Source organism: Mytilus trossulus, chromosome 12, assembly GCF_036588685.1.
Source record: "Mytilus trossulus isolate FHL-02 chromosome 12, PNRI_Mtr1.1.1.hap1, whole genome shotgun sequence".
Lineage (NCBI taxonomy): Eukaryota > Metazoa > Mollusca > Bivalvia > Mytilida > Mytilidae > Mytilus > Mytilus trossulus.
The window spans coordinates 29,644,378-29,667,547 of record NC_086384.1 but is presented as its reverse complement, the minus strand read 5'-3'; the positions used below and the strand labels follow the sequence as shown (position 1 = coordinate 29,667,547).

The 23,170-nt window shown below is 33.1% G+C and overlaps 1 protein-coding gene across 1 annotated transcript in view; it reads right to left on the bottom strand.

The window, feature by feature from the left end:
* LOC134693769 (neprilysin-1-like) overlaps positions 1-23,170 on the bottom strand; it is a 48,578-nt gene that overhangs the window by 19,730 nt on the left and 5,678 nt on the right. The window contains exons 2-5 of the mRNA XM_063554675.1: positions 22,571-23,109; positions 13,167-13,214; positions 11,108-11,269; positions 9,142-9,225 (exon numbers count right to left, since the gene is read on the bottom strand). Coding sequence (XP_063410745.1) covers positions 9,142-9,225; positions 11,108-11,269; positions 13,167-13,214; positions 22,571-22,925 — 649 coding nt within the window. The 5' untranslated portion in view covers positions 22,926-23,109. The remainder of the gene's footprint in view (positions 1-9,141; positions 9,226-11,107; positions 11,270-13,166; positions 13,215-22,570; positions 23,110-23,170) is intronic.

The following is a 23,170-nucleotide window of genomic DNA, read 5'->3' as shown; positions in this document are numbered from 1 at the left end:
GGTAGTCCCGCGGGAAAGGGGACATAATCTAAAAATTTGAGGTGGCGCTGTAACCAGCGTGTAAACAAAAACGTAGCCTGCGCTTCAGACAATAAATCTATTAAAACAACTTATCATCCATCAGTATTTGAGTTTAATTTTTCATTAGAATAGATTTTGTCACACGACTGCCAAATTCGGTATTCAAATAAGTGCTCCGTTACTGAAATATGATAATCCAAAAGACTACCTCCGTTGATTTCTAAAAAACCGCGGGTAATCCCCACGACTACAAACAACTGACACAAATGCATCCTAAAGCTTTTCATTGGTCGAGATATAAATAAATGTGACCTAGAAACATATCGGCACATGACTATGTACAGGATTCCCCGTCACTCTGAGTCTTGTTTACATAATAAATACTTCAACCGGAGGTCAAAATTCAACATTTTTCAGACGTTTTGGGAGTTATTTCGGTGCAAAATCAAGCAAATTATGTCATATTTTACAGATTTAAGCACAGAATTGATTTAGACAACGAAGGGTGATGATGTTTTCAGGATTTTAAATATATTTTTCTTAAAACGTTGAGTGGTTGACGGCTTTACAACGTCATTTGTTGATGTTTACATTTTGCTCAAACTCCTCGTATCACATTTTCTGTAGTTATTTAATTATGCTGGTGATGTATAACAGATTTATGGGCGAGATTTATGTATTAGATTGAAACTGATTTAATCTATGAACGGATTTGTCCATATAAATAACTTCCATTGTCTGGAAGTAGACCTACCCCCCTTTTTTCAACAAAAAAAAATTTCAGTTAGTCAAAAGTTGTTGTCTGAATAAGCATGCAAAAGTGCAAAGTGTAAGCACTCAGCTAGTCTTTGTTTTAAGCCAATTTTTAGGGTAATGGTTACAGTCATTCTTTGATTCTGTAAATAATTATAAATCTGAAAATGTTTCAACTTGTCAATTTTAAAAAGTACATGTACCAATCAACAAAAATTGCCTGCCTAAACACTCACACATGTTTATAAATGTCTGTCCTTATTATGCTTATCAATCAACCTGGTGTACACTGTGACCAACTATTCATGTTTGAGTGTTTCTGGGCCCTGGGGCATATTTAACTCTTGAGAACTTGAGATTAACATTAATAGAAATGCCCAATGCCTAGTACATCAAATTCTTAATACATGTTAGAGCTACATGTATATGACCATTTAAAGCATTAACAAAAAGCTATATCACTTCCAAGGTCTGGTATATGAATGTCTCACTCTGATTTTGGTGATCCTGTTTTGTTGCATTGATATATCTGCTTGACCCACATTTTTATTTTACACCAGTTTACAAGAAAACAAATCTTGGACACAGGATCTTTTCTTTATTAAGAATCATACCATTCCTATATCTGTGTGCTGATTTTTTTGCAATAGAATACCTTTTCACACATTTTACTCCATTCTAAAAGCACACAATTGCAATAATTTGCAAAATCATGTGTTTACATATCTAGGAAAAGGGTACATATACATCTCATTCATAATACTACACAAGGAGCAGGATCTGCTTATTCTTCCAGAGCACATGCGATCAATTATATGTTGTGGGTTCAAGTTGATCAGTTTTCTTTTTTCTAATTTGTATATTAGTTTAAACTTTTCATCAAAAAGTCTGAAAAAAGAGATATGTATCTACTGAAAATGATTTATTTAGGTGCAGGGGTAACCAAACTTTGAAATCTACATGGAAGCAAAACAGTGAAAAGTCATGTCATGAAAGGCTACTTGAGAGACCTCACTATGTCTAGGAGAAGTGAACAATTCTAGAAACTTTCCATTTAAGTCATTCAAACCTTATAAAGAATAAAAGACCATCATTTTGACTTTTTATATCTTTTTTTTTCTCATGTCTCAAATACTACAGTACATACATGTATATTTCTGATACCAGTGACCGATCCAGAACTTTTTCTATTTTTTTGGGGGGGTAAGGGGTTGCTGCTGCTGACTAACTTAGGAGGGACCCGCTCCAGTGATTCCCTATTTAATCAACCATTTTTGTCCTATGAAAGGGGGCCCTATGAATATGCTAGCTTTGCATCAATGAATCTCAGGTTTTTCAATGACATTAAGTAATATTGTATTGCAACAGTATAGTGTCTCATGTACATTTACCCCACGTTATCAATATAAAATGGTGGAGTGTTTCACATTGTATGTATATTTGAAAATATAAAAATGTTTAGAAATAAAAGTTTATTAAATAATGAATAAATACAAAGTCATAAAAATAATGTTAAAATGAAAAATATGTAAAAAGTATTTTAAACATTTAAGGAAAACTATTGTTAAAATTAAGAAGTTTTTTAAAGTAAAATCAAGTCAAATAGTCCTCTGCCCCATACATGTAAATCCTCAATATAGAAATCCTGCTCTTCTTATTGCTATTGTTATCTGAAAATATATAATTTATGCAGATGATATTATCAAATGAATATAATTTCAAACTTCTCTAAATTTGCTATATGATCGGTAAATTATAATATATTTTAATTGTCTACTGACAAAAACATGATCTTCTGAGGTCCCAATTAAAAAAAAATGTTGAAAGGAAATACTGGAATCCGAAGGATCAATCTCGAAATCCTGAGCTATAAAATTACCCAATCCAGACATCCCGATAAAGGTTCTCTAGAAAAGATAATACTTATACACACCAACAGATGTTTGGAATTTTTTTTTACTTATAAATTCATTTACTTAGTATTTAAAATTCATCACCATAATAACATATCAACCTTTTTAAAAGATATAAATAATGTTTTAATAAAGTATAACGTAATATGCAACATTAAATTATCTTACAGGTATCTGTTATTTAAAAGATAACGTTTCATTCAATCATTCATATCTTTAATTCTTCATACCAGTAATTGATAATAAATGTATCCAACGTCATAGGCGAGCGCCAAAACAAGGATTCGGAGGTTTTTAATGCACCTACCTAACACACGGCTATATGATATATCATTTGAAAGGTCTTTTATTGTACATTCAGAATTGCCTGGTCGTCAAATTGGGAAATGGTCACATTTTTCAAAAAACGGCAAAAAAGGGGGAAAAAATATAAGTCATAATTTGACGATATTGTTCGAAAAATGCAGTTTAAGAACAAATTCATCTGCAATATAATATGAAATATATCATTTGACAAACTATAGTCTATCTAATTTTTGTTTCTGAAATAATTTTTTTTAAAAAGGTGTTTAAAATGAAAAAATCTCGTATTTTTGTGAAAATCATAGTTTTTACGGATATTGACGCAAAACACTCGGTAATATTTAATTTTGCATCTAAACACAAACAAATTCTATTGGTTTTATATTAGTGACATACATGACTAGTTTTTTAAGTTCTAAGGTCTCGCCTAGCTTGTTTATTATACCGACAACATATTGATAAAACTATATGAAAACATATCGTAAAACTGCTTTAAAGCGCATGTTTACCATGTTTACAGCACACTTAAAAATATATGTTATTTTGGTCTCCTGTTAGTTCGACAGTTATAAATACAATATGATTTAATTGTCTTAAGCTTGCCGACTACGTCAAGGACGGAGATCACTAAGAAGGTGTTGTTTTTTTGCTGTGTTTTGTTTTGTTTAGATCACTAGCAAGGTGTTGATTCTTTTTGGGTTTTTTTTCTTAACTACAACTATCATCGCATACGGAACTTAAAGCCTCGGTCACACCTTACCTGATAGCTCGAACGGACGTCTAACGGATAACTTTTTTTCAATCCGTTCATGTCCGTTAGACGTCCGTTCTTATCCGTTAGGCGTCCGTCCATATCCGTTGACGTCTGTTCTGTCCGGTGGAAAATTTTGAGCATGTTCAAAACTTTGAACGGACGTCCAACGGATAAAATGTCCGTTAAACGTTCGTTAGGCGTCCGGTAGCCGTCCGTTTTGTACGGTACTCGTCCGTTTTGTATCCGTTACGTGTGCGTTATGCATCCGTTGGAGATCCGGTAGACCAATTCACCAACGGACGTCTACCGGACGCCCAACGGACGCCTAACGGATAAAACGGATGTGAAACGTACATTAACGGAAGGATAACGGATAAAACGGATGCCTACCGGATGTAAAACGGACAAATGCCAATTGAAATTTCTCATGGTTTATTGCCTGTAATTTTTAGATGGTTTATTGCCTTTAATTTTCAGATTATTTTGTTCATCCGTTTTATCCGTTACGCTTCCGTTAGGTGTCCGTTTTATCCGGTACTCGTCCGTTGGATGTACGTTCGACGCCCATTCTGTCCGTTACGTATCCGTTTCACGTACTTTCAAGGTCCGTTGTGTGTCCGTTAGGCGTTCGTTACATGTCCGTTAGTACACCAACGACCTCCCAACGGATAAAAAATTTGTCAACGGATAACTTTTTTTAATCCGTTAGGCGTCCGTTAGAGCTATCCGGTAAGGTGTGACCGAGGCTTTAGTACACAACAATTTGGTAGAGTTATTACAAAACACAAAATTACTAATAATATACATATTTACATTGAATAACAGTGAGGCAACTTAAACTTTATGTTGCCCCTTTGATCAAATGTTCTTTCGCTATTAGTCAATGGTATCGTTTTCATTTTCATCATCGTCATTCATTTGATCTTCTTTAGAGGTTGATGTCCTCTTTAGAATAAATATTTTGGCAAGTATCACTGCCCTGACATGAACGAAGCTCAGTGCAAGACATTTGCGGCTCTCGGCAAATACATTTCTTGCTACATGTGTATTCCCTCTTGCAAGAACATATTAAATCTTACAGGAAATCATACGTCATCATGCCTAAAAAGTAGACTGGATCTGGGCCATGTGAACTCTATTTCCATCCGTATTCATAAGGAGACAAAGGATTTGGATGATCGAGATGTGAGGACATCCAAATTTTCGTTTGTAGAAATGACCGAAAAATATGTTCTTTGAATGCCGGTTTCACTTGAGTCTTTGCATGTTACAAGTTTAACACGTAACTTGTTTAAGTCAACATGTGATGAAGCGAATTTGTCTTGTGGGTCATACAAGCTTGACATAAGCTCTCTGGCTGCTGACAACGATGTGGAAAAAGCAACTTGAATCTTGTCAAAGTTTTGGAGATTTGTAAACTTACTCGGAGTTTTTCTTATCAACTTGAAAACAGTCTTTTTGCCAAACCCAATTATAGCAGAAGTGGTATCACAACCATTTCAAACATAAACTACAGGGAGAATGACTAGCTAGTAAAGTTGAAAAAGATTTACTTAACTCATGGATTGGTATGTACCTTCTACAGTCCTTAAGATAATTAGTTGACCCCGTCAAAAACCACATTTGTTCAGTCGACACAAGAATCTTGAAATAATGAACACAGAGCACAAGAACATCTGTATTGGAACACTTGACTATAATTCGTCGCCTTGTATTTAACTGCTAAAAGATTATCAGAGTATATAAAATTAAGCAAGAGTCTTGTGTCTGGGTCTTCGTACGAACAGGACATATCTGGAGATCGATTACATGATGCTCTCATTGAGAGTTGTCGCTCTATTTCTGGATTGGAAAATGCGCCGGCAAGAACTAAACATTTATTTTCCTCCTGGAAAATATCAGACAATTTGCTGCTCAGATAATCTCCAAGGAAAGTTGTCAGAGTTTGCTTGATTTTTTTTGCTTGATAGACATTTTTCCAGTCTGGAACAGTTCGGTTCAGCGATATGAAATTTTTTTCCTAGTTGCTGTTGCCGATCGTCTATGTCGCCCTGCTGATTTTATGGAATGTTCAGTGTCATAGCGATCAAAGACATCAACAACCTTGTCTGTGAATCGGAAGCATGATTGTAAAAGATGGACGAAAGATACCAAAGGGACAGTCAAACTCATAAATCGAAAATAAACTGACAACGCCATGGCTAAAAATGAGTGCCTGCATAATGTAAGATTTGGCCAAGACTCCAAGCGTGGCCATCCTTTTAACATCAAATGACTAAACTCATGCCATTTCTTATTGGTACGGTAGCACTGTGCTCGATTGGAGGAATGTTTAAATTTTAAAAACAGGTGGCGCAAACGTAGCATTGGAGAACAAATGTTGTGGCGCAAAAGGACGCATTTTTTGGCGCAAACGGATCTCTCCCAAGAATATACTATTCTACAAAATGCAGTCTGCTGCTTACATAACACATGCCGATATCGTTAGTAATGGTTAAAGTGGTCTTGTGGTTACACATGTACGAATATTTATCTAGTAATATGTTTTAAAAGCACGACTTGTGTTTTGGAAACTCAAGTGTTACCTATGCATATTAGATACTAGATTTATATAAATTTTTAGCGTCTGGGATAAACACGATACAGATCCGGAATACCGTTTAATAATGCAGATTTTAGAAAAGTCGTCAAACATTTATTATCCATCGTTGAGCTTCGATGTGTGTCGCAATCTATTCAGGGTATATGGAATTTATAAAAACAAAACATACAAGAGTTTTAATAAGTCATTGACACTGACAAACTAAAAAAAATATGCTTTTTTTTTTACATTTTAGGGTTGGTCTTAAAGATGCATCAGAATCAACTAATTTTTCATAAAATCTTCTTTTTTGGGGGATTCTATGTCTTTTTCGAATGTATTCAAAGCTATCTTAGATAAAAACGAATAATATATTTACAACAATTCCGATATATGCAATGTTAAATGTCACCGTATAATCCAAAGTAATTCGACATGTCTGTGTTCTCGTGAGATTTGCAAGAAACGTGACCATAGGGATCTTTGACGACCACCCAAATCATATGCTCTAGAAGTTTTTCTTTCGATTGATACCAAAATTAGCTGTGTGTTCGATAGGTGCATTAAAAACCTTAACGAGAGGCTTTTTTCTCAAATCGGCGCTCGCCTATCAATAAAACCTGGCCACAACACCAAGCCAATACTGAAGGTGGCAATAAAATTCAACAATAAATCACATAAAATTTTTTTTAGCATGGAAGGAGGGACAGAATTTATACTTTCCTACTGGTGAATATTTCATATACCTGAAATCTTTTAAAAGATATTTTACATGCCCATATGCACTATTCAGCAAAAATAATAGTAGTGTTGTTCACATAGACAAGGGTCTGGATGGGGTGTTCTGCATTTCTTTATCATTTAATCTTTTAGTTCATTGGTCTCTATTTTTTTTATACTTTTTGTCCATAATTTCTCTTTCCTCAATATATAAATTAGCACATCAATACTGTAAATTCAGAAATTATTGCGAGGTTTTTATTATTGCGAAAAATGCGACAGAGTTGTAAACGCAATAATTAAAACTTGCATTTTGTAATATTTTAACTGAATTAAGCATGACTTTTCTCAAAATCGTAAAAATTAAAATTGCATTCATGTTTAAAATGACAAAATCACAATAATAAGTGCACGCAATAATTTCTGAATTTACAGTAGTTCAAAATGATTATGACCAGACCTAAGGCTTGCTGCTAAGAATATTTAGATTTTTTCTGGGATGCATAGGAAGTCGTCCCAGAAAAAAAAGTAGTCTTGTCAGACTTCATAATAATTTGGACTAGCATGTGATTTGCTCTATTTTTTACTTATTTTATGGTAAATTTTCTCTATTCTTGTTCCTATAGTAATAATTCTCTAATTCTTTATACGTTTTAATAATCATAGTTCCCAGTCGCAGATCCAGGGATAGGGTTCCAGGGATTGGAATCTCCCTTTTTGGGGACGATCAATGCATTTGAATGGGGACATATAGTTGGAACCCCCCTTTGTCCTGGGGTAGTTATGTTTTTCATATATTTTTATTTTGTTTGTTTTTTGTGTTTTTTGTCACACTTTTTGGGTTCAAAAATAAAAATATTCACCTTTTTACTATTCGAGACAACCAAACAAATCAGCACATATGCATTACACAACTGCAAAACTTTAATTAAAATTTAAATGCTAACATTGACCTGCCAAAATTGAAGTTTTATTCAAATTGAAGTCTCACGCTGGAAAAGGGGCGTTTATTTACATGTGGTCTACGGAAATTTACTGGATTTAAGAATCGAAAAGAGGCAAACATGTAGCCATAACCCGATCAGATCAATAAATTATGTTATGGATAGTATTAATATCTTTCTACTAACCATTAAAAGGAATAATACTAGGATTTCGTGAGCTCAGAAACCTTAATCTGTTGAAAAATGGCGTCGATTTGTGTGCTTCCTTTTCGCAGCCTCAGTTACAATTTGACACGGAGTGATGGGTATTTATGCAAATATTTAGGGACTCCTATCATCATAGATACTATTTTTGGTCATTTTATATTTAATTAGCCAATAGGATGCAAATGTGTCAGTTATTTTCAGAAGGGGAAAACACCCGCCATATTTTTATCTCCCAAATTAACAACGTCACTTGCCACTTTCAGATGTTCGTTTCTTGTAAAATAAAATCTTCTAAGACGAAAAAATAGCATGGTCACCTGTAAAACTTACCTATATAACTAATTGATGATGAAATGACACAAGTTTAATTGTCTTTAATGATAAATTTCTCGAAAAATCACACGTACACGATGTAAACAAATTGCCGCGATGGCGCGATACTGTCGCCCTCTATGAAAAATCGCGATTGTCGCCCTTGATTTTCTGGCCTTTACGTCATATGGAAGGAGGCGCAGAATCGATCCGTGGCTTTCCCACTGTACTAGAAAAAAATCATAATAAAGATAAAGGAAACTTTGTTCAAAACGACTATTTCCAATTTATTCAATGTGACTGAAAAAAACCAACAATTATGGTACTAAGAAAAACAAAAACATCCACCCTATATAGCTACCCTATAACAATATTCGAACTCCAGGATGTCCATTATTTATTTGCTCCTTAATGCCGTGTCCTTAGTATGGAAGCATCAAATATCAATTTAAAGTGGTTTGTTTGATACTGCAGGCCCCACGTTACCACGAGATCACCGTGAATTTTCTGACATATTTCAAATTCTTGAACACATTTTTAAATACAAACATACAATCCCTTCAATTTCAATACTATTTCGTGGACATTCTTATCTAGTTCCAATTGTAATTTATCACATATTGAAAAACTTACTTGTATTGAGACATGATTTGTATAGTGTTTTGGCCTTTAATGTTGCTTCCGTATCGTGGTCATTTGGTTGATCTTCAAGCAAACCTGAAATCAAAAACCATATATAAATCTCTATCATTTTCTTCGGATATGTTTTAATAGGACTGTATTAAACAGTGCCATTAACTGTTGATATACCGATTGTGTCTTATTCCCTAATTATATGGCATATGTGCAGATTGCAGATTTTGGCGTGTCGTTGGTGCATGAAGACGACACGTATCATACCGACTCTCGTTCCACTTGGAGTGTATGATTACCTCAGTTTTTGTTCTGTACATGTGTTACTTGATTTACATAGAAATTATATCATTTATCAAAACTAATGTGTATGTGAATACCCCCGCTTTCAAAAATTGGGGTATGCTGTTTTGCCCTGTCTGTCCATCCGTCCGTTTGTTCATTCCTCCGTCACATATTTCTCAGAAACTGCATCATAAGAATTTCTGAAGTTTGCCTCTATGGTTCATAAAAGTCAGCTATATCGTGTGATGCGTGTTCAGATTCATCACTCACAAACTTCCTGTTTACCGAACACTATTATCATTTTACACATGAAAGCCAATTTGAAAATGTTCGTCACAGTTTTCCCAGGAACTACAATACTAAGATTTCAGAAATTTGGTTTCAAGGTTTATATAAGTCAGCTTTACCGTGTGATGCGTTTTCTGCAGATATATCTGCACAACTTTCTGTTAACCAAAATATTTGGGCAGGGGTATCATCAATTAGAAGTAGCTCACACTTTCACTTGTAAGAATAAGAGAAAGGATAAATTAAGTATTTTCTACTTCTGTGTACATTAGATGTAATCATATAATAAAAAGATACTCTTGTGTGACGTCCAACAGATATGCAAATCTTACATAAACAAGTATAATACTTGAATATTAGACAATAGATTTATTCGATTTCAACATCGATAAAGTAATGTTGCCTTTAATATATAGATGTATATTCTTCTGTGTAATGATTGTACAATGCATTATGTAATCAGTCAGCAAGCCATATGTTTAATTGCAAACTCATTTCTAAAATATTTCTCTTTAAATCTTTAAACAACACTTACACCAGAAAACAATAGGAAATGATATAAAAGGTTCCAGATGTCACCTTTTGATCACTTTTTCTTTGTGGAAATGTCAGTTTAGCCATGGAAGTATTATATTGACTTCAATATAATACTTCATGGTTTTGCAGACGATGTGTGTGTTCAAATATATTTTCAATCTTTTAACATATTGCAATTACTTAATAACATAATGATAACGACCTGCGGTGTTATGAAGCAAACGAGTCACAACAAAAATCCTAAATTTCAAAAAGTTATAAATTGTTGCACAAGGAACACCCCCCCCCCCCCGTTTTTACTTGTCTTCAATTACATGCACAAAAGTGCAACAACCATTAGGAGACATCCTTGTGGTTTTTACACCACTGAAATTATCGTCATCAGCTTTGATATACCAATTTTTCAGTTATAAATCTCTAGATGATTGATAAAGTATCAGTTTATCACTTCAAATGTTCACATGCCATATCACAATTGCTACAAATAAATACTTAAAGTCATCAAGTCAAATTTATCAGTGCAGATCAAGTTTGATGAAACCATTGTGGTAGTTCCTAGATTGTAGTAGTTATGAAAATATAGTGAAACCTGATTTTCTGACACCTGAGTATTCCAACATCCTGCTTTAAGGGACACATGTTCATGGTACAAAATATGCCTATCATTGCAGAAAAACCCAGAGTTTTCCGACACCCTTCTCAATCCAACATTTTTTTTCTGGTCCCCATTGTGTCGGAAAACACTGGTTGCACTGTACAAACATACAATGGCTACCAAGAACTAATTCTTTTAAATAATAAGGTGGGAAACATCCTAAAACCAAAATAAATAATAAATAAAACATGTAATGTTTACCTTTCAGTTGTATCTGTAAATCATCAAGCATCTTTTCAAATGTATTGAAACTGGATTTGTCTTCCGGTATTATATGCTTTTTGTTCCACATTCCGCATGCGTACTGGAAAAAGTCCGCACAAGGATCAACCGATGTATCCATAGCATCCATTAATAAAGTAGCTGAAAATTGTATAAAACAAGTTAGTGGTCGTTTCAATATAAGCACGCACAAGGGTCTGGGTGGGGGTTTCTTCCATTCTTTATTCTTTAACTTTGTGTATCATTTGTTATCTATTTTTATCTTATCTTTTTTTTATTCATACAAACAGAAGATGTGGTATGATCATGATGATTGCCAATGAAAAAAATCTCCACAAGACACCAAAATGTCACAATTATTAGCAACTATGAGTGACCGTACAGCCTTCGCGAATGAGCAAAGGCCATACCGCATTGTCAGCTATAAAAGGCCCAGAAATGACAGGTTTTTGTTCTTTTTTATATTTTAACAGGGCTACAATACGAACGAATGGTTGGGTTTGCTGTTCTTTTAACAATAAAATATGACGTTGTGTTGTTGCTTAAAGAACAGCAAACCCATTGACACAAATATGATTGTACTTTAAAATGGTTTCGTAATAGGTGATCAACGTAACTGAGAATACTATAACTCATAACACATTGAATAACAATACCGACCATTGAGATAGCGACTCCTTTTTTTTTCTTAAATAATAGTAATTAAAATCTCCAGATTTAATCGAAGCGTTATATATGGAATAAATTTCCGTCCTTTGTTTCTCATCAATAGAATACATTAATTTCAACCTTTTATTCAGAATGCATTTCCGCCTTTTCCATAGATAACATTTCCGCTTTCCTTTTCTATTGAATATATTCCTATCTTATCTTCATAACGTCTTTCCGGCTGTTCAATCTTTTATTTGTAGCATATTCCAAACTTTTCTACAGAATACATCTCTGCCTTTTGTTGATTCAAATGTTAATTATGGTATCATACCATCATGATTTTGTTGTCAACAAGGCATTGACTAGGAACTTATACATGATATGATGGGAATTAAACAATGTGGTTGCGTATGCAAAACAGTATATTACTGTGTGGGTTTTAATTTGGAAAACATTTTTTTTTTTGCGCCACAAATACGTCCTTTAGTGCCACAACTTGTTTTCTCTATGCTACGTTTGCGCCACCTGTTTTAAAATTACATTGTATCATTTGCACCAAAAATTGAATATACGATTGTGCAAGTTTATCTAATGCGTTGGTTTGAGATCACGAAGCTGGTTTAAACCCAACAGCATTTTTGCTCCTGTCCAAAGTCAGTTACATTAAGTTTTGTTAGTCTTGTATGATTAAGACCCATTGGTGGTCATGGGTAGTTTTCTATTCTTTAATCGGATTGTTGTCTCTTTAACCTATTCCACGTTGTCAATGATTACTTTGAAGTTGAAATAACATGTTTACATATAAGACGTGAGGTGTGGAAAAGTGTGAACAGTTTTACTATTAATTGCATGTCCTCCACAAAATATGGGAACAGATTTGAAAAGGTTCCCGTTAACTTATGCGATCGTTGATTCCTCTTTTAATCAATTGTTTTTATTCATGTAGTTATTTAAGCAATGACTGTGATACTGTTTCTGTCTATGACTAAATAATATAAAAAATGTGGTGCACACTGAATAACATGCATATAGCATGTTGAAGGCCGTACGGTGACATATAGTTGTTAATGTCTGTGTCATTTTGGTGTCTTGTGGACAGTTGTCTCATTGGTAATCATACCACTTCTTCTTTTTTGTTTTATATAATAGTTTATTTGAAAGTGTTGACCAAACGTTTAGGTTATTTCGAATACTCAGAAAAAAACATTACAGTCATTCCTTATCACTTAATTCTAAATTCCTTTGAAAGGGGTAAATTTCGAGGAAAACAAACATTGATGACGTCACGGTCAAAATTATGACTATAAGCTGGTAGACAAAACACATTCAGCCAATCAGAAGACGTGTTACATCCAAAATTATATCCTACAGCATTATTAGTACATACCTGTCTTTATACACTCCTGAGAAATGCATACATTATAATTTACAGGCACTGAAAATAAACAAAATACACGTTTAATTGCATTATGTTGTTAGCTTAGTGTGTATTATCTACATATAACATATAACCAATTAACTGAGATAATCATGTAAGGAAGTATCAATGGTTTTAGAGTGTGTATTTCAAAAAGAGTCAAAAGATACAATAGGGATGTCTATAATTTCAAGTTGAAAACACAACTGACAATCAGAGAGGGAAAAAAAAGAAAAGAATACAAATCACAACATGTTAGTACAATGGTAGATATGTGCTTTACGTATAAAGCTTTTTCTATTTAATTTGACTGTTGACACCATAAAGTTGACTAATCGTATCACTTTACTTATTTCAATTTTATTATTTTCTCCATCACTGGGGCCTCAGTGTTCGAAGAAATCCAACCTCCAGTACCACTAGCCCATTAACACGTAGGTTGCCAGATGCGTTTGACCCCAATTTTTATTGACTAGCTTTTTCAGTTTTCCTACTTAATGTCCCTCCAAGCACACCAATTAAAGTTCCTCCGCCAATAAAACTGATAGACACGAAAAAGCCAGTAGTGATGACAGTGACGTAAAAGACCAATCAATGAAATAATAAACTCTCTCTTTGGAATAGTTTTTCAGAAGACATGCAATTAACACCCGTTAGGTCAGAAAATTATGGGTGACGCCATTGTAGTAGTTTTGATCAAGATTTTTAATTTTAATCCTTTTACCTTTTATTTCAAAACTTTATAAGTCAAAGCCTTGATAGACTTTTCGGTTTAATCTATGGTCAACCCCTAACTCCTTGTTGTCAATCTTACGTTTTATGTGTAGTGCTTTGTAAACCGGCATGTCTTGTCGTTTTTTTACCCTTGAGCATACTAGCATTGTCTGTCATTTCTGATTATGACTGAGCAATTTGATTGTCTTTTTATTATCATTTCGCTGACTATGATATTATAAAAGCTTCCTCATAATTCGATATTTTTATCTTCCGTGAAGTATTTTCCCGGACATTGCTCTTTTTTACATTGTCCCCTAGCGAGTACAGAAAATTTTACAAACAATAGTACTACAGTTGTAAAATTTTCAATTAGGCTCGACTCATGTTTTTATTAGCAAATTATTATTGTCACAGTGACTATTTTGTACTTCGTCTTGAATTTAATATCCTGGGGAACATATGTCAAGTGTTGGCATAATGTCACGAGTAGTCTGGTTTCTTTAGGAGTTAACGCAATTACGAACAAAAGAAAAAGACAGACTTGATAGCTTGTTCCTGTTTATCGTATTATTTCTGCACTTCGGTTATGAAAAGTAAGGACATAGAAAATTAAATGAGGTCAAGTACGGCGACGTTTGTTTTATTTTTTCCGCGTAGTTCCGTATAATGACTTGGCTTTTCTGTGTGTTTAGCGTTCATCTCACGTTGAAGAGCACTGAATGGAATTTTAATGAGAGCAATGCCTCGCTTTTATAATATTTAAAAGATTTCATTACCTTAAATATAGCAGAACGATGTTTACCTCTACAGGTCATTGACCTCCATGTTTGTTTAGGGAGTTACCAGTTGATTGTTTTGGAAGAGGCCTTAAACGAAATTTGACCAAAATCCAGAACAGAAGTTTTGAGTTAAAATAAAATTGCAGGATGAGCAACTTGGAAAATCAAATGGTTACTCCCTAAGATTAATAATTCAGAATATAAACAAAAGTAATGAGGATCCAGGAGCGGATCATGCAATTTTAAAAAGGGGTTCCCAACCCGAGACAAAGGGGGGTCCAACTGTATGTCGCCATTCAAATGCATTGATCGTCCAAAAAAGGGGGGTTCCAACCCCCGGAACCCTCCCCCTGGATCCCCTACTTAGATCGTTAACAAGAAAAATAGACATATCATTGGTTGATTAAATATGTTTTGCATTGCTTACGAATCTTATTCTCTTTTTATACGCTTTTGACAATCTTCCCAGAATATGGATCATTATATGGCGAACGAGCTTTGAAAGTGTTCAAGAAAATGCAGCGCTTAATCCAGTATTTGCAAAGGCATATATAAGACACATGACTGAATAGCTCTGGGCCAAGCAATTTAGATTTGTATTTTATGAACTGAAAAAGATTTATCGAATATACGATACGGACAACTGTAAATTAACCCAAAACTTTTGTATCTTAAAAGTACAAAACTGCATGTGAACAAAATGTAACTGTAATGACGTCATATGCGTTAAGACAACATATCACATCCTTAAAAAAAAGGTTAATGGTTTCTTGTTGATAAAGTGTCGATTTAATCAGGTATCAAATTTAAAATGATTATTTTTTAAAGTAATCATTGAAAATATCTTCAAACAGCAAGCCGTATTCATATATCGGTCGTCAAAGACTAAATATTATCTCTTTCATAAAATAAATCTCAACTCTTACATAAAATAAATCTTTAGTTAACTACTGTTTCATAAAATTCATAAAAATGCTTTTGAAAATATTAATAATATTTTTGTCTCTCATTTTATCTTCGTTTTTAATTTAACTCAATCTTTTTATTTACCATGCAGATAACGATTCATCATCTATATACCATTTCAAGATAACTCATAGCTATGAATGTGCAATTGGTTTTTTTTTTAAGAATAAAATTAATATGTCAGTATATGGGGGGGGAAAATTGAAACAAAATAGAAATACAAAAACAAAACAAAAACCGAAATCATACGATTCCCGTACGTTGATTAATAAAGCATAAATATGTTTGTAATTTAATTGCAAGCTTTGTTTGATTTGTTGCATCAAGTATACTTAGGTATACTTAGGCGATTTAACTTTTATTGGAAAATTAACATTATATATATTACAGGCCAAATATTATATATTAATCAACTTCATTTAAAACCCAACCTCATAAAAATGTTATAAATGTATGTGTGTGTTTAGTATTTTTTTGTTTGCTTTATCAATTGTATCAAATTGTCAAAATCTTGACAACATTTAGTAATGATATAGAATCACCGTAATCGTTTTTAAATGATGGGTGAATGTATGTATTGGTGTTTAACGTCATATGGTAATTAAATGATAACAAAGGACAAGGACATGACCATGTGATATGAAATATAAACTCTTCTATGTACTAGAACGGCACGTTGAGTATCTTTTATTTGATTTTTCTCAGCTGAGGCTCAAATCCATGATATCCCACACTCAAGTCGAGAATTCTACCACGCGACAATCGTGGTGGTTATCAAAATGTTGGTGCTGTGCTTAGTTCATAAAACAGATCTCGTTACAAGAGAGTTTAAAAAATCAAATCAACCTATGTTATTGTTTGTCATTTGCAAACTAAGGATTTTCTTATCACAGGCATATATTACCTCAGCTGTATTTGGCACAACTTTTGGAATTAGGGATCCTCAATGCTCTTCAACTTTGTACTTGTTTGGCTTTATAAATATTTTGATTTGTGCGTCACTGGTGAGTCTTAAGTAGTAAATTATAATCCTGGTACCTTTGATAACTATTAACACCACTGGGTCAATCTCACTACTGGTGGATGTTTCGTCCCCGAGGGTATCACCAGCCCAGTTATCAACACTTCGGTGTCGACATGAATATTAATAATGTGGTCATTTTTATAAATTTCCTGTTTATAAAACTTTAAATTTTTCGAAAAACTAAGGATTTTATTATCCCAGGCATAGATTATCTTAGACGTATTCGGCACAACTTTTGATTGCTGTTATACGTGCATACCCCACATCGTTTTTTCAAATATAAGTACTTTTAATCCACATCCAAGATGCTTGAACACAGTATGTCATTTATCATTTGGCACTTAGATAGCATAAGTACATTGTAGATATTAAAAAGTTGTAATATAAATAATCATAGAGGTGGTAAACCATCAACATATTTTTTTATTATTTCTCTAATGCATTATGTATTCCCAATGTTATTGCGGTTGCATTAAAATGCTATTAAAATAAAGTATTAGTGAAAGTTATCGAACTGACTGAACTTATTTCCCGATAGATACTCATCTCTTAAAGGGCTTCAAGTACTTCCCATAACGACTTGTTTGGTCTGATTATGAAGTTAAATTAGATTTAGAGATAAAATTAGATTGAATGTCAATTAAAAGCTGAAATCTCAATATATTGAGCCATTTGGGATTACTGATACCCATCTTCTACTCACTCTAAAAGAATATAATCATTATAACAAATAAAACACAAGGGGATACTTAAAACGAATTACTGTTAGTCAACATTGAGTTTTAAGTATTTGTGAAAACATACAAAATGAATGAAAACTGCGACGTGAACATATATAAAGAGAAATGAAATAAGCATAAAAGCAGAATTATATAGAATAAACAAAATGGAGGCAGGAACCTATCGATATAAAAGCAAAGTGACTTCTAATTTAACTGTCAATGGAAAGTCTCCAAACAAGAAAAAGTGTAAAACATTACGGATATTAAAAACCTATGTAAAGTAAACGGGTTTCAGTAGTTGGTATACATTGCTATTATTAAGACAAGAAGCTGTTGGATTTCATCAATCTAAATATTAAACTCGACGTGGCAGCAATTGATAAATCTTTCAATTATGTCGCTGATATATGTGTTATCGTATTCTTAATTTGAAATATGTCTTTGTTATTCATTGCTGCTTTCCCATGGAACAAAGAATTCCTTATATTTTATAGGCAGCCATGTTATTTATTTCAAAATAGTTATCAAAGGTACCAGGATTATAATTCAAAGTTCTTTTCTACATTTTGTTTTACCTCTCAGTTATACAGATGAAGACCGTACAATTATCTTTAGTTGTGAATTTCTATGAATTTGTTCTATTGTGTATATCTATTTCAATATTATATATTTCTAGTGACAAACAGTTATGATAAAGGATATAATTACTAATTATTGTCATGATATTAAATCATAAATGCTATTGATATATACTTAAAGATATCTTCGTTGTTATAATAATTATATATAGTTAACGCCAAAAGCTAAATAAGCAGTAAAATTAATTAGCATTGCCTGAAAAGTAATAACACACACGGTCATGATGCTCATTTCGCTTTGTAAATAGTTATCTATTAATAGTTATGTAAAAGGGATCACAGATGTTCTCATTTTATTCATGATTCCTTGGTCGAGTCATGGTTCTATTTTTCTGGGTTCGTTGGAGGTTGAGTTGACTTTGAAGCCCGAGTCGAAAGAGCAAGACTCTCGATAATATAGACTGTCAATGTACAGTTCAGTGTTTAACTATAATATACTATAAGTAAATGTTTCTATTATTTGTTATTGACCTTGAACTAGCTGTAATCAACTGTGAGACCTTTCATATCTGTACTTTGTGTCTTTTGGCCGTACGGTTCTCTCCTTATTAGCAATCAACCCACCCTTTTATATTAGTTTTTAAACAAAACGAATATACATGATGATACATCAATCTGATTTACTAAATTTTTTTCGCCTGAATTTCCAAAGCATATAAATATTTTCTTTTTTAAAGCTCCACTATGACAGTGACATTTCTGCCAAACTTTTTAATTTTGAATTTACGAAAAAAAAACATTCGAAAAGTCTCCATTGTACGAGTTTATAAATTATCAAAATATTATATCCGGTCAGAACTCTAGAACTATATCCGTTTTTTGAATTTCGATAGACACACATTTACAAACATATATTTTCACTATGCATCAGTTCTAGAGCTATATTGACCATTACTACAATCAAAATATCGTTACAACCCAAAGACCTTCAAAATTTTGTAGTTAACAAATTTTGCTCACCATGTACAAAGTAGACTTTCGTACCACTTAATGTTCTCATTTTGATATGCATGCACATATTCCTACTGCACGTTAACATCAAAATCAAATGGTCCACTTACAAATGGACACAGAATCGTGACAAATGGCCACAAAATTGACTTGGACTTATACATATTTAAAAGAATCATATATGTATGACGTTAGTTATATTTACATAAATTAAAAATGTATATGGTCATTGAATCAAGTTTTTTTTATAACAATTGATATGTATGTGGTATGTTGGCAAATTAGAGTTCGACAACTATCACCAGAGTCCAAATGGACGTAGATATCTATACTATTAAACGTGAAGATCTCATTTTGAGTGTCGCTTCTCTTCCTTCCGCAGTAAATTAATCATTATGCCTCTGTGTCCTAAAGGTACCATGCATAGTTGCATTTGTCATCCATTCTTATTATTATTTAGTTTGGTTTTCTTGGGAGAAAAAAGAAGAAAAGGTGTCCGGATATTGTATCCGTCATCAGACCGACATTTAAGTCATACCCAAGACTTCCGATTTTAACTTAAAAGAAGGGTAAAGGGTTATTTACATGCAACGTATTTTGACACTTTTTATTTCACGTGCAGCCGCGAAAAAGGTTCGTTATTCACCGTGTTTCGTGAAATCGATTAAACGATCAACGTGCAAGAAATTTTGAACTATTCCTTCATCCTGAAATGGTATTTATATTTCGCGTTCTTCCGTGTAGATATCACCCTTTACTCCCCTCTTTAGACATAATTTTCGTCTTCACTCGGGGACAGGACAAATGTTTTCGCGTAAGTCTGCATGTAAACTATGATTTTAACCCTATAATATAAAGAGACTTAATGTATATTGTATGTATGTTCATAGAATACAGAAACGCGAAAATAATGGAATTTAACAGAAAGCAAAACAATAAAGAACTTTGGGGAAAAGGAGAGGGCTTAAAATAATTGTCCTGTCTCCAAGTGCATATGACTCAGTTTTAAACCTTTTCTGAAATTCTCCAGATTTTACAAAAATTCATCCTACATCGATATCTGTTTACAAACTTTCAACCAGGCTCTAAAGACCTGCGATTTCGCGGGTGTGTTCTTGTAAGTAATTATAAGCCAAAATTGATCAACACAGTTTATGGAACTCCGATTGAAACACACATTTCTCTCTAATAACTTGGTTAACATACATTTATATTGTAAAAAATGAAATAACAACAATTCCGAACTCCACGGAAAATTCCAAACGGAAAGACCCTTAAAATTGGAAAAAAACAATCAAACGAAAGAAAAACTTGGTTGATATTGCATAAATGTTCAATATTGTGTTGATGAAAAAAAACCAATACATTAAGGAGCTGGGTGGTGAAAAACCCAATTTGATATTAAAATGAGGGGTGAATTAGAATTGATAATGCAATTAAAAAACTTTATCACCCAATCATGTAAGAAAATGGTGGTTAAAAACCCCAATTTGTGAATTCTTATCTGAAGCTCTGAGTACAAACATTTTCTTTTTTTTTAAATGGTAAACGATTATCAAACAATGAATACACTATGTGAGTTTTAAAATTTAGCAATACAAAATAATTTAGTATTGTAGTTCATTACGTTTTCAAGTACTACGATTACAATGATGCTTGTGTTTGTTTCCTACATAAACATTTCTGATAATGCCCGCAGTTAAAATAGTAGGAAAAACGGTATTTAAGATTGCGAATTTCTAGAAATGATGTTTTCAATCTAAACTGTTCTCCGTTTAACAAAACATGTTACTTTTGACAATTTAAATGAAAATCAGACGACTTTGTTGCAAGCGGTGGAATGGAAATTATCCTGAAATTGAAAATACAACCACATCTCCAAGATTTAATCGAATATTTTGCCAATTAATGTAAATACATATTTGCGCTGAAGTTAGTGATTGTTTACATACGGAAACTAATTAGCTAATATATTGCCAGACAAACCATTATACCAACTGTAATTAAAGCATTTTTATGCTAGTTAAAACTTAAACTGATTCAAGCACGCATTTTTCTCCAATAACAAGGTTAAAATGCATTGTAACTCATATAGTTACGGTAATCCAATTACTGGACTCGCATGCAGTGAATACATTTTCAATGTCTTAGTTTTCATAAGAGAAAATACGATATATTTCATGTCATTTCTAAGGACAGTGACATTGTAATTAGTTGTAATTGGCTTTGAACTATCTTTCAGTAACTATGAGTACTGCTACTGTGGTGCTTTGTGTCTATTATTGTTATGGAAGTTGTTTAGTGCTTTGAACCGATCCATTGTAATTTGTTTTATATTTTATTCTTTCTTCAAATCTGTCATTGGGTCAGGGGAATGGTGAGGGCCCACAACCATGTTTGTCTTTAAACATATTTATTTATAGTTCATTGTAAAACAAGTAAACTCATATTAATCCCTTTTCATTATGCAGGTGCGAATGCTGTCTTGTAGCGGTATCAGCCTGTTTTGTTTTCGAAATTTACAAGGGTGTTTTTTATAAGTACAAGAACTATTGCTCTCTCTTAACACGCGTCAGCCATTTATCGTTCCCTTCCGACGGACTATCATCAGTTTTCAAGAATGGTGTCAAGGGAGAGCCGAAAATTCTAGTCTATGGAATTTACTCAAACATGTTTAACGCTGCCATCACATTCTATAAGTGCCTGTTCCAAGTAAGGAGCCTTGATTTCAGTGATTGTCCCTGAAAAATGTCTTTCATTATTTGATTTCGTAAACTGTTTTTTTTTTAGGATTTAGCCTTCAGTTTTCTCGTTTGAACTGTTTCACATTTTTAATTTCGACGGCTTTTATAGCATAGCCGATTAAACATTAGCGTGTTAACAGTATTGAAGACCTAGGTACGGTTTTTTTTTATACATTCACTTTATTTAAACTCGAAAGGATAGTTGTTTATATTGGAAATCTTACTAATTCTTCTTATTTTTTTTTTTTTTAATGCTGATTTTTTAGTTTTTTACTGATTGATTAAGAGTGAATACAATGTTTTATTTCTAGAAAATATCATTGTTCTAACGTTTATGACGCCACAGTGACATCAGAGTTGTCATTCTGGACTGAAATGAATATTTTCATTTTTTCAACAGAACTTACATCTATATGGAATAATTCAAATTAGACTATTTTGCAATTTCAGTTGTCAAAGAAGTGCTTGAGTTAGGAGATTTTAGTTGGATATCTTGTCCACGCTGATGTTGTGAATTCAGCACGTGGCAGGTTGGTTCAACTCTGATCATAACTGACTAGAATTCACGGTTGGTCGATGTTTCACTCCAAACACTCCAACTACCTTCACATATAACATAAAAACTGGCCGTCAAGATAGGACACGATGGATGAAAGTTGCAACGTACACCAGCAATCTATTAAAAGGGTATAAATAAAAATCGAAGATCTTTCTTACAAGGGTACTTGATCGTTATCATAATTGATAGCGTACATAATCAATGAATTACACATACGTCTAAATATATGCATATAAGTATATGTATACGGAGAAAAAATTATTTAAGAACTTACCATGATTACTATCTCGAATGAAGGCCACGACAACAAAAGCTACACAAGCAAAGAACAGAAGAGAACACAAACACAGTAAATATTTTTCACGATTAGTCCACCTCCTTGAGCAACCATCTGTTTCATGCACATGTACGACAACGTCCATTGTATTGTTCATAGCTATCTGCTTTTCTTTCTTTTCTTTTCGTTTTTCGATCATACCATTACGAGGGTCCTTCCGTTTATGGTTGTCATGAGGTAGAAACTTTTCATTTTCATTATGATTGGAGTTTAATTCCTTATGTTTTATATCTCCGTTGCAGTTAGCGAGCATGTCCGAATTCGAAAAGCAATCAGAATTTCCATACGACATTGTTTTAATTTTAGTATTGCACGTGCACAATATTGGAGTGTAGACAAGTCAGACACATATTTCCAGTTAAGTGTGGTCAAGAATTGTCAATCAATATAATTAGTGACTCAAGAATCTACACTTCTTAATCTCCATGGTAAATAATCATTTAAATTCCTCATTGTACGTCTTCTGGACAACTTTCCTGAAAATGAAATTAAAATGTCACCTCTGTTAGAAATCTAATTAAAAATAAAAATTTACTA